The 12082-nt window shown below is 38.2% G+C and overlaps 1 protein-coding gene across 2 annotated transcripts in view; it reads right to left on the bottom strand.

Moving 5' to 3' along the window:
• The window catches only part of asic1c (acid-sensing (proton-gated) ion channel 1c), a 105874-nt gene extending 94972 nt beyond the window's left edge, over positions 1–10902 (bottom strand). Inside the window, exons 1-2 of one of the 2 annotated variants that reach the window (XM_051098532.1) lie at positions 10658–10902; positions 9600–10408 (exon numbers count right to left, since the gene is read on the bottom strand). In XM_051098532.1, the coding sequence (XP_050954489.1) occupies positions 9600–10163 (564 nt within the window). In that variant the 5' untranslated portion in view covers positions 10164–10408; positions 10658–10902. Of the gene's footprint in view, positions 1–9599 lie in introns of both variants that reach the window. The other variant, XM_051098531.1, reaches the window with a different exon arrangement.
• Between the last annotated feature and the right edge of the window lie 1180 nt (positions 10903–12082).

Genomic DNA, 12082 nt, shown 5'->3' with positions numbered 1-12082 from the left:
ATGAGATTGCTGTTTGCGCATTAGTTCTGCCTACTACTGGATAAACCAGCAGTTCTTAAAAGCTGAAGAATTCCAAAGGACAGGAAAATACAACAAAGAATATCGTTTACACATAGCGCATCAATTCTGCATGGTATGTAAGACTCTCTCGCTCTGTATCTTTCTTTGTGTGTGTGTGAGACAAAGTGACGGCTACTCAGTGACAAAGTGTGCCTTCACACTAGAGTCTACGGTTCATCAAATACAGGTACGCTGTGCATCCATTCAGATGAAGTGAAAAAATAAATAAATAATAAATTATAGTAACGCCGCATTTCATTGTCAGTAACGGCGTTGTAACGGGGGAAACCTCAAACCTCAAACCCAGTCATTTGTTTGATTACTCGTTACTGAAAAAAAAAACACTGTTTATTTATAACGCCGTTATTCCCATCACTGCAACTGACCCTTTGCAAACAGCTTGACTGACATACGATCTGTCCAATCATAAGGATGAATCCCCCATTGTCCGACAAACAAATCAGACAGGAGCATGGATTAACTTTGGTGGACTTTAATTTGAAAAACTACGTATTGACATCTTTCCGCGGTTGAAATAAAATTATGTTCGTTCGTGAATTTTTTTCATGCTTTAAGTACAGATGAAAAGGCGATCTGTTCATGTGTCATTGATCTATTGAGGCAATACAGTGATCTGTCACGACACAGAGAGCCAAAAAACTAAATAGATAAATAAATAAATAAAAATTACAACGTTTTAAAGCTGAGACCTTGTTTCATATGTACTTCTGGTAAGACCTGCTCTGTCTTGTCTGTCGGTTTGTTCTCAGTTTCCTCTGTGCATTGTTTGTCAGACATATACAGTAACTAAAAAGGGTGGGTTTTTGCGAAGTGTCAATTGTGAGTTTATATCATGCAATTCTAACTTTTTTTCTCAGAATTATGAGAAACTGCCAATTCAAGTTATGAAGTCAGAATCTTTTTTTTCAGAACTGAGAAACTGGCATTTGAGAGTCATAAAATCAGAAATGTGAGATATAAGCTTGCATATGTGACTTTTTTTCTCAGAATTGAGTGTTTATATCTTGCAATTCTGACGTTTTTCTCAGAATTGAGTGTTTATATCTTGCAGTTGTAACTAGTTTTCTCAGAATTTTGAGTTTATTTTTTGCAATTCTGTTTTTTTCTCAGAATTCTGAGATATACAATGGCAATTGCGAGTTCTAAAGTGAGAACTACAAGATATAACCTTGCATATTTGACTTTTTCCCTCAGAATTAAGAGTTTATAGACTTTTTCTCAGAATTGCAAGTTTGCATCTCATAATTGACTTTTTTTCCTTTAAATTGTGAGTTTATATCTTGCAAATCTAACTTTTTCTCAGAATTCTGAGATATAAACTGGCAACTGTGAGTTCTAAAGTCTAAAATTGCGAGAAATAAACTCCCATGTCTGAATTTTTTGCAGCATTGCGAGTTTATATCTTGCAATTCCGACTTTATTTCTCAAAATTGCGAGATATAAACTCGCATATCTGACTTTTTTTTCTGAATTGGGAGATTATATCTTGCAATTGTGACTATTTTTCTCAGAACCGTAAGATATTTGCTAGGTATTAAGTCAAAATTGTCAAATATAAAGTTGCAATTCTAAGAACATAGTCTTTTTTCGCTCCTCAAAATTGGACTTTATAACTCACAATTATATTGTGCAATTCTGACCTTATAACTTGCAACTGTGAGTTTATCTCAATTCTGAGAAAAGAGTCAGAAGTGGGAGTTTGTATCATGCAATTCTGAGAAAAAAAAAGACTGTGGCAGAAACCAGCTTCCATAGACAGATGATGCCATCGTCCAGGCAGCAAAAAACAACAACAACAACAAAAAACTACACGTTTTAATTAAATAACACTATCACCCAGTGCAAATATTATAAATTGCAGCCATCAGGAAGCTGCTATTAATATGGGGGGCTTTGAAATGACTTTTGAATGCACGCTTACTTTTTACTCTCACTTTCAGGATTCGCAACCATACATACTCTGTTTGTACTATTGAGTGGCAGTACTTACCACACATTTTACAAGATTAGATGTTTGTCAGGTGCTCAGGATCTGCAAATCATTCACCATTGTCCTATCAGTCATCTCTTCTTACTCTGTTTATGTTGTAAGTGAAATATTATGTACTGTAATGTAAAAGGCTACTGCTAGCAAGTGGCTAACCATGTCCCACTAAAACTATCTCATCGTCCGTTGTGTTGTTTCACTGTGGACATTGCCCAACCCTACTCGCAATATAAATACACTCACCAATTCTGTGCCAAGGTTAAGGACAATCTTTTGTTGGTCCTGGAATAACATTTCTGTCAGACAAACATAACCTTAACCCTAATTCAAACAATTATTAAAGGTGGTGCACATAAAATGTCTCACATAAAGTCCCACTGCCAGTCGCTTTGTGCCCGTCAATCAGTTTGCACATTTAGGTTTTGCTGAGAGGGCTTGTGGTTGAAGGGATGAAGGCAGGTTAATTCAACAGCTAAGTCTAGCAAATGCTTTACAGCACCTTCAGGGACCCCTAAAACAGAGAGAAATGATTGATTCATAAAGCCCCAACTATATGATTTGGGCTTCATCACTTGTAATTTATGGAGTAGGAAGACAATAAGGAGGATAAAGAGCATCAGAAGTAAAACAAGAGTACATCAATTTTTAAATAAATCACCTGTAGGTAAAAATAAAACAGGATAGAAATGCAAGTGAGAAAATAGGCATGCCAGTCAAATATTTTGTGGGATATTGTTTTCTACATTGAGTGACCTGATTAAAAGCCCACTGCGTCTATTGTCTTTTCAATATTGTAAGAGCAGAATAAAAAGAAAACCTTCAAAAAACCCAATTGGTAAAAGTTAAAAAGCTTGTGCCTCAGACATTTCTGTAATGTCAATGTCACATACAAATATCAACCACAAAACTTCACTGACGCAGTCATGAACAATTCAGTCAGTGGTGAATTGAGTCTGCCTAAAGCTCCAAAGCAGTTCTATCAGCTGAAAGAACTTTTTATTCTGTTCTCTTCAGCACCTGAACAAAGTGCTTCTAAAAATGATGTCACTTCTGTTATTTGACCTTTAATACTATACACATTACTGGTTAGCAAGATTTGAAAGAAGTGTCTTTTACTCACCAAGGCTGCATTTATGCAAAAATACAGTGAAAATCGTAACACTTTACAATAAAGATGTCATTTGTAAACATCAATTAATAATACACTTCCTACAGTATTTAATCTTTATTAATGTTAATAAAAATACAGTTCATTGTTAGTTCATGTTAGTTCACAGTGTTCATAAAATTGACTTTTGATTTTAATAATGCATTAGTAAATGTTGATATTAATATTAGGGTAATTCCATGCAAATGTCAAAATTACCTTACCTTTTTACCAAAGGTTTTTATTATACTAATAGCACTGATGTCAATATTTGACGGTTAAAATACTCCTGTGAGGTCTCTCTTAAAGTTTTTAAAGCATTTTTTTTTTTAGTTTTTTTAGTTTTCATAGTCTGGTCAGAAATCCTATGTAGTCTCTCAAAAATGGTGTCCTTTTCTGTTACATCCATAATGCATAACTATTTTCCTTTTTAACATAGCATGCTTGTGCATAGACTGATATTTTTCTGATGTTTAGACTATCAGCAAGGGTTTATTAAAATATAAACAGATGGTTCGGTATATTGGTACCACATACATTCTCTAAGCATTTATATGTCACATCCACATCACTGGATTTGCCCTTAACTATGACTAATAAATGCTGTAGAAGTATTGTTCATTTGCAGTTCATGTTGTATTGGTTAACTAATGAAACCTTATTGTAAAATGTTGCTTTGAAAACAGTAATATTGCAAATTTTATCTCTTATTATTACCGTTGAAAACAATTGCTAATTTAGCCTAAAATCGATGCAAATATTCAATTCTTAAGCTTTTTTTTTTAATGTTTCTGATTAATCAGGCATTTTAAATGGCTACTCACTGGGGTTCAGTGGACTTAACTCAACAAGCGAACCAAATGGCTCATGACAAGATAAAATGGAAAGCATGGAAGCGTGACGGAAAATTTACCCAGTCCGTCAAAGTGACAGGTAATGACTATTTGCAGCACAGAAACACTCTCCCATCCAATGTTCTTATAGCTACAAAATGGTTAAAGGGGTCATCGGATGCAAAGTTCACTTTTACATGTTGTTTGAACAATAATGTGTGTTGGCAGTGTATGTACACATCTACCCTATAATGATAAAACCATGCAGTGGTTTTTAATTAATCTGTAAAAATAATATCCCCTTTTTCCCCACAATAGTTGATTGACATGAGCGTCTTACCTCAGACCCGCCTAAATCAGCTATAACAGTCCGACCTCCATTGTTTCGATGCAGAAGCAGGATGTAAATTAGACAAGAATATCTCAGATTGAGCGATTGAGGTGTTGTGTTGCTGGATGTAATAATGAACGTAGTGGTCGTCATTTACTCCCGACATCTGAGCCGCTGAAGATGCAGTGCATTATGTTTGTTTGTGAAGGGAACGCACCTCTCGATCTACATATAACCGTCTATGTTCAAGCGAATCATTCATGATCCAGCTTCACTTACATCAGTAGTGAGTACAAAGTTTTTTTTTTTTAATGAATTTTTGTGATCGCCTTTCCTAATAACGTGCTAGTTAGCAAGTTTAGCGGCTAAACGCGGCTAAAGTAAACAGGCTCGTCACTCCACAAAGAGAAGAGAGGGGCGGGGCGAGCAGAGCTCATTAACATTTAAAGCAACCTCGACCAGAACAGGATGCTTTTTGCAGAGCTGATTTTGGCAAGGTAAAAAAGGTGTTATTTACACTACCATTGAGAAATTTTAACCACAGCATGTTATAGACTTTTCATCAACTTGCGGAAAATGGGCATCCGATGACCCTTTTAAGAACTTACAGAAGTGCCCCTATTATGTCATTTTTAAGGTTCCTAATGTTGTTTTAGGAGCCGTCCACAAACGTTTTACATGCATGGTCAAACAATGCTTTAGTTTTCTTAAAATATGCATTTAATATCTCATTTCCCAGTGATTCTCAAACGATTCGTTTGAAGCAGGTCAAAGATTGAGTCTCTCTAAACTCCTCCTTTCCATGAGCCTACTCTGCTCTGATTGGTCAGATGGTTCAGTCTGTTCTAATTGGTCTACTGCATACAGCACGTCATAAATGATACGCCTACTGCCATAGTTCTGTATTTTGAACACTCAATAAAAAATATAAACAACTATTATATACCATTTTTCAGGTTGTGATTCAGTGGAGCCACCTGGCTCAGATAATTTCAGTAGTGAGCCATTTTTCAAGACCAAGCTCCCCAAGATCAGAGAAGCCGTTTTCAGCAAAATGACGTGTTTGAGGGCGGGTCAAGTTGTTTGCAACAGGCCAATGTAAAACATAGGCAGGCATTATGCAAATGTGTTACTTCATGGGATTACTTACAATTCGTTTAGGCTGTTAAGAGTCGATTTTTTTTTTTTTTTTTGGTGACAACAACTTTATTTATTGCGCACTTTCGGCTTTACAACTTTGCAGATCGTTTGCATTCGCATATAGCTACATTACACACTGCACAAGGCAATATTCGAAATGGCATAATAGGGGCACTTTAAAGCATTATCAGAATAAACACACATCCATAAGTCATATTATTGCTTGAAAAATCTGACTAAACCCATTCAAGATAAATTTATGAAGCTGTTTGGAATGAGTCACTGGCTGGACAAAAAAAAAAAAAAAAAAAAAACCTGGTTGCAGCTCAAGGCCCTTTGGACTTCAAGGCCCGGAGGCAACAGCCAAATCGGTCCTATGGTTAATCCGAGCCTGTGTGTCCCACATGGGCATTACAGCTCAATGTGTTTGTGCACATGTGCCAAATGCTGAATCCCATCTCAGACCAGGGAAAATATTTAATATAGGCTCATAACTCAAACAGAATTCAACCAATAAACTGAAAATCCATGAAAATTCGGTAATACAATATAATTCCTAAATATATGCAATTTAATTTTTATTTATATTCTAAGCAAGAGGTATTACATGCATGCATTGTAAGATAGAAAAATGCATGCAATTTTAGTGTACAACCATTATCTCTCACACTTTGTAAAAGCATTGTAAAATAAATAAATAAATTGAGAAAACAATGAATGCAATTTAAAGTTACAATCATTATCAGCCACTATATGTAAACGCATTATATAAAAGTGGAAAAAAAAACAATGCAATTTTAATGTTCTAATCATTATTAGCTGCAAACCTCCACACACTGACAATGCCACATAAAGCTTTCTGACTTTTTTTTTTTTTTTAAATCAGAACATAATGCACCCACAGTGCATTAGTGGACTAAAGAAAGACAATGCATCTGTTACACCTAAACTGTTCGAGCAGCACAAGCTCTGGAATACATAATGCGCAATGTCTGACAAGGAATATATAATGCACTACTGTGTCTGCTATAATGCATTTGTTTAAGGGTAGAACCTCATGAACCTTGGCATGAATGTTTGTGCCCAACAGTAATCTGACAGCTATTATAGCAGTTTATATACACACACATTTGTGCACATGCACACAAATGCACAAAGTGACGGCTTTCGAGTCATCTCAACTACCTAGTGAGTGTTTGTCATCACGCACAACAATAGCAATTACCCATGAATGATTTGCAGTGCAATGCAATGCCTTGTTGCCAGGCAACACTCATGTTAATGAAGAAAGCCTTTTTCTCTAAGTAAAAAAGTATAGGGCACGTTATTCGGCCGACAAAAGGGGGGCTTGAAAACGAGCTGGATCGCAGCGATTCAGCCGTGATGCTCAAGCAGCTGAAAACAGATGTACGCAAGGTGCTGAGAGTTGTGCTTTTGAATGCTAAAGACCAGGATCCAGCCCTTGAGGCTTTCAAGAACAACACTGAATGTTAATAGCTACTTGGGTTTTCCTAAGTACGCTTAATTTTCATTAAGCACCGATTTCTCTCTAAACTAGGTGAGTGCGCTATGGGCCCAGAGGTTTTACACTGGTGCTCAGCATTGATATATATATTGTCAGGAGGCCATATTGTAGATACCTGACCGCAACACTTATTTTCATTAGAGTCAATCAAAGACCGCTTCGGAGATAATTAGCGTAATGTTCGTACTTAGAGTTTATGGCACTTGTAGTCCAGTCAATGATCTCCATTGTACCTCATTTTTGGCCATTTACGGTGGAAATTAAGAAGCTGGGTATGCTAAACACACCAAATAATCACTCTTAAGTATGTTAAATATTAAAAGGCCATCGTGGCAAATGAACTTGCACGGCCTACTGACATCTCAGTGGAATAGTTCAGGCAAAAATTAAAATTCACCCTCATTTATTCACTCTCATGTTTTTCTAGCAAGGAACACAAAAGGAAAAATCTTTACAGGACACTCTAGTCCATGCAATTACTATGAAAGTGGTGTAAAACTAATGTTCATAATTCTATGAATAGGGACTGAGGCACTCAAGCATCAAAAAGCATTGCAAAGCATCCTAGAAATATCTTAAAAGCAGTCCATAGGACTGAAGGTCTTCTGAAGCCATATGATGATGAATAAAAACCTTGCAGTACTTCATGACATCAGAGGACTTGGCATATAGTGTCATATAGAGCTTTCAATTCTTCTAAAGAGAAAGTCTTGATAGAAAATGACATGGCGTTGGGTAGAAATGACACAGATTTTATTTTAGAGCTTTTAATCTTAATGTATTCGCTAGGAAAAAGATGAAAAAGTATGCTGAGGCATAAAGAAGAGTTTCCTCTCATTTCCCACCCCATCCACTTCTGACACCTGGAAAATTCTTCTCCTTCTAGGAGGTGTGGACCTACATTAACCTCAATGTTCAACATCACCTTTACTTAGACCATAATGATAGCTGAGGTAATTTGTTCCACGTGTCCAAACCAGGATCTAAGAATAAATTAAAAGCAGTCAGAGGATTTGCCTCAGTAGCTGGTACATAACTCCAAATGCTAGGAATATAAATCAAAATAAAAGGAAATGCAAAAGCAGCAAACAGAAAAATCCAAGAAAGCATTTCACAGGAATGCATCATCTAAAGGAAACCACTGTAATCAATCATTATCACTGTGCAATGTATGATGTCATAAACTCAGTTTATAATACAAGGCTTCTTTTACACCAAATGTTCCTGTATTTAATAGTCCTGCCCTTTCAGTGCAATAACTAACTGCAAGAATGTGACATTTCGCTCTTTGCCCTCAGCTGCGTTTGTTATGTAATTTCTTTATTTGAACAAGGTATTCTACTATGATCACAACTAAGGCATAGCTAAACTAAAGTGCCAGAGAAATGAAGTGAGAAAATATTAAATAACAGAAATGCAGAAATCCCACAGACAAAAACAGGCTGTTTTAAATGCAAGGATTTGCAGTGAAGCTCATCAGCACAGCTCTTGCTGTATGTCAGTCTACATGCAATCAACTTCAAATGTGGTGATCATATGTGACCCTGGACCACAAATCCAGTCATAAGGGGAACATTTTTTTAAACTGAGATTCATAAATCATCTGAAAGCTGACTAACCTTTCCTTTTATGTATGGTTGTTAGGATAGGACAATATTTGGCCAAGACACAACTATTTGAGGGTGCAAAAAAATATCTAAATATTGAGAAAATCGCCTTTTAAGTTGTCCAAATGAAGTTCTTAGCAATGCATATTACTAATCAAAAATTAAGCTTCAATATATTCACGGTAGGAAATTTACAAAATATCTTAATGGAACATGATCTTTACTTAACATCCTAATGATTTTTGGCATAAAAGAAAAATCGATAATTTTTACCCATAGAATGTATATTTGGCTATTGCCACACATATACCAGTGCTACTTAAGACTACTTAAGGTTTTGTGGTCCAGGGTCACATATTGTGTTTTAAATTTATTAAATTAGCCCATTAAGGGTCTATAAGCAATACATTTAGTTTCCTTTGAATTAAAGCTCCCTTTCTCACTGTAAAATGACTACAACAGCAGAAAGATACTGTACATGCTCTCATTTTAAAATTACAATTCCCTCACTGCTGGCAGAAATTCATCTTGCTTTAGTTGAACATTTGTGCAATTACACTTTGACTTGGTCAAGAACTGAGTGAGAGCATGTGCTCTCTCATAATGTCTTTTAAGAACTAGCCATTTGACAGTTTTGATTTTTACTGCCCAGCCATCCATTGATTCATAAATGTAATTGCATATTTCAACCTATAGATTTTTTCAGCTGCAAATGGTTTCAAGAGGAAATAAAACTACACTGCACCAGCAAAAAAATGAGAAGTCTCTTGTCAACAAAGGAGTAGTCTGAAGGGGGAAAAAAACTAGTTTGCGTAATTCAATACACACCGTCTTAATCAATGGCTCTGTGTAGCTCATGTCGAGCAATATTTGCCTATAAACCAACAGTGCTTGGACTTCACAAACTTTTGAACCGCAGTACAAGAATATACCCCCATGGTAACTTACAGTGGTGAAGTTTACAGGGAAGCAATCCTCCCCTCTGAAGGTGCACTGCAAGAGCATTTCGTTGATATCATGACCAGTGCGGTTGTAGAAATCCGTCATGTTGAACTGCTTAGGCTTGAAGTTGACAAAATTACCCTTCTCCTTCAACAAAGCGAGGACTTCCGGCTCGGCCAGGTGAGGGTTAGCGATCTGATAGTTCTCATTGAGCAATGCCAACAGCTCCCCGACGTGGTACAGATCGTTCTTCGTGATCTTCGAGAAACGAAACTCGTTGAGGTTGCAGAAGGTGATGGCCGGAAAGGTGAGGTTGGGCGCTGCCACCTCATCAAGTTTGGTGACGTGAGGGAACTCGAAGTAGTAGTACACCCGGTCCATGCACACAAACATCAGGAGACCCAGAGAGCCCATGAAGGACAGCGTCCACAGAAAGCGACGGAACGTCATGTGGCCATAGGCGAAAATGTGGCTCATGCCATGTAGCGTGGAGGAGTTGGCGAAAACTTGCAGGCTGGACGGCCTCACGCTTTCGATGCTGTCTTCGGAGTCTCCCTTCATGGCTGTCATTGGTATCCAGCGATAACCGGTGAGATCGAAAGTGTGCAATGAAGCAAGTCTAAACGCTTGAGAAAGCAGCAAGTCTTTGAAGAGGTTCTTTACGATTTCTCAAGGAGCTTTCCAGTCCTCACTCCATCTGCGACCTCGTCCGCCGTCTCTAAAAAAGCAGCTGTCATTCCATGCAGAACCAAACACAATGACAGCTCCAGAAAGACCAAGTCACATGAAAAGACAGGAGTGACGCCGTCCGGTTTCTGAGGGACAGAGCACAAAGAAGTGAAGGGAAACCAAGAGACACTGATAGAAATGGAAGATCTCGCTGATTGGAGCGTGCCTCCTTCGGTCGGCACAGAATGGCTTTACATCGCTATGACAATGGCATGGAATGAATTAGTGAATGGGAAGATTACAAGAGCCGAGCGTCTGTTGCTCGTCGCCAGCTACGTCCCCCTGCGCCACTCCCCTGGTGAAAATCAAGGGTCATAGACCTCCTCCCAGCCCACCTCTGCTTTTGACAGCCTCAGCCGGGTTCCTCGTCTCTCCTGAATGTGCGGCAAGCCGCGGGGAGCGCTGCCTCTTGATGTTTTGGAAAGCCAACGTGGTGGTCTCGCCCCGGACAGCGTACGTTTCTTCCTCCAGATCTGGAAATGAGGATTTATGCACCTCTGCCGGCTGCCTGCCACCCCTCCTCTCTCTCCGTTGCTCTTTAGTAGTCAGGATCCATCCCACTGCTGAGCGTCTGCTTCGCCACAGCCTGTATGTGTGTGTGTGCGAGAAGCATGGGGGGAGGGTGCTAGCGGGGCTGGGGGTGCTTCGACTCTGGGTTTCGTATGAAAGGAAAAGCTTGCAATGTGCAATGCTGTATTTCAGCTACAGGTAGTTGCAGAGAAGCAACCATCTGCGCCATGTGATTGCATCTGAGGAGGTTGGCTTTGCAGGGAAGCAAATCCTCGTTTTCTCACTAAACCTGCATATTAATGTAGCAGTTTGAGTTTGACATGAGATTTGAAAGGATTTTGTGTTATGGTCATTAGAGACCAACTTGATTTATGGACTGAGGTTCGATCAATATCAATGTGCATTGTTTTTTAGGGGTTAATAGTTCAGGGATCCCTTCACAGCACACTTGCAAATCCAGCCTTAAGTGACATGAGATTACGGCTGCTATGATGCTCAAGGGAGATAAATTACCATAACAATGGGTGAACGGCTAGGGATGGAGATCTTTCTCCACCGAATTAAATCAATATCTAATCAATGCCTCAAGAGGAGGTTGAGACTAAAAGACATAATGCTTACCATTTATATTTACTTGTTGCATGGTCTTTTTTTTAAATAGATGCAACTCAATTGTTTGCAGCCCAATACAAAATTAAAAATAGCTTTTAGAACTGTTCACAGAGCCCAGATGGAGTTTGTGCATATGCATTCGCATTCTGACTTTTGCAAATATTGCAATGTCTGAATCTTGTTTACAGGCTCTCCATTATAGCAAATATGCTGAGTGCGAGGATTAGCATATTACAGTATTATTCTGCATATTTCTACATGTAAATTACTGTGAACGACATACGGATATGTTTAGACTCAGCAGGCTTGCCATGTGTAGGTAGCATATCCAAAACAAGTCTTTGAATAAAAGCCGGTTTATATTTCACATACCTCTGCATGATTGATTACCATACATTCCCGGATGCGACAGATGCGGTTTAGCTATTTGTTAACAAGGCAAAGTACAAGATCAGTACTTTTAAGACACACTATGAAGATGGAAAAATAGTATTACCAAAATACAGATTTAATCTTAAAACTGGACTTAAAAGGAGGAGCGGTGCATTATCAGAGAGTGGGCGCTGACTCCCACATTCAAACATTACCATTGAGCTTTTAACATGGCATTGGCCTGACCAAATGTGCAATCGCTTTAT

The sequence above is a fragment of the Labeo rohita genome, chromosome 24, assembly GCF_022985175.1.
Source record: "Labeo rohita strain BAU-BD-2019 chromosome 24, IGBB_LRoh.1.0, whole genome shotgun sequence".
In the NCBI taxonomy this organism is placed as follows: Eukaryota; Metazoa; Chordata; class Actinopteri; order Cypriniformes; family Cyprinidae; genus Labeo; species Labeo rohita.
The sequence above is the reverse complement of the archived record's forward strand: the minus strand, read 5'-3'. Positions and strand labels throughout refer to the sequence as shown.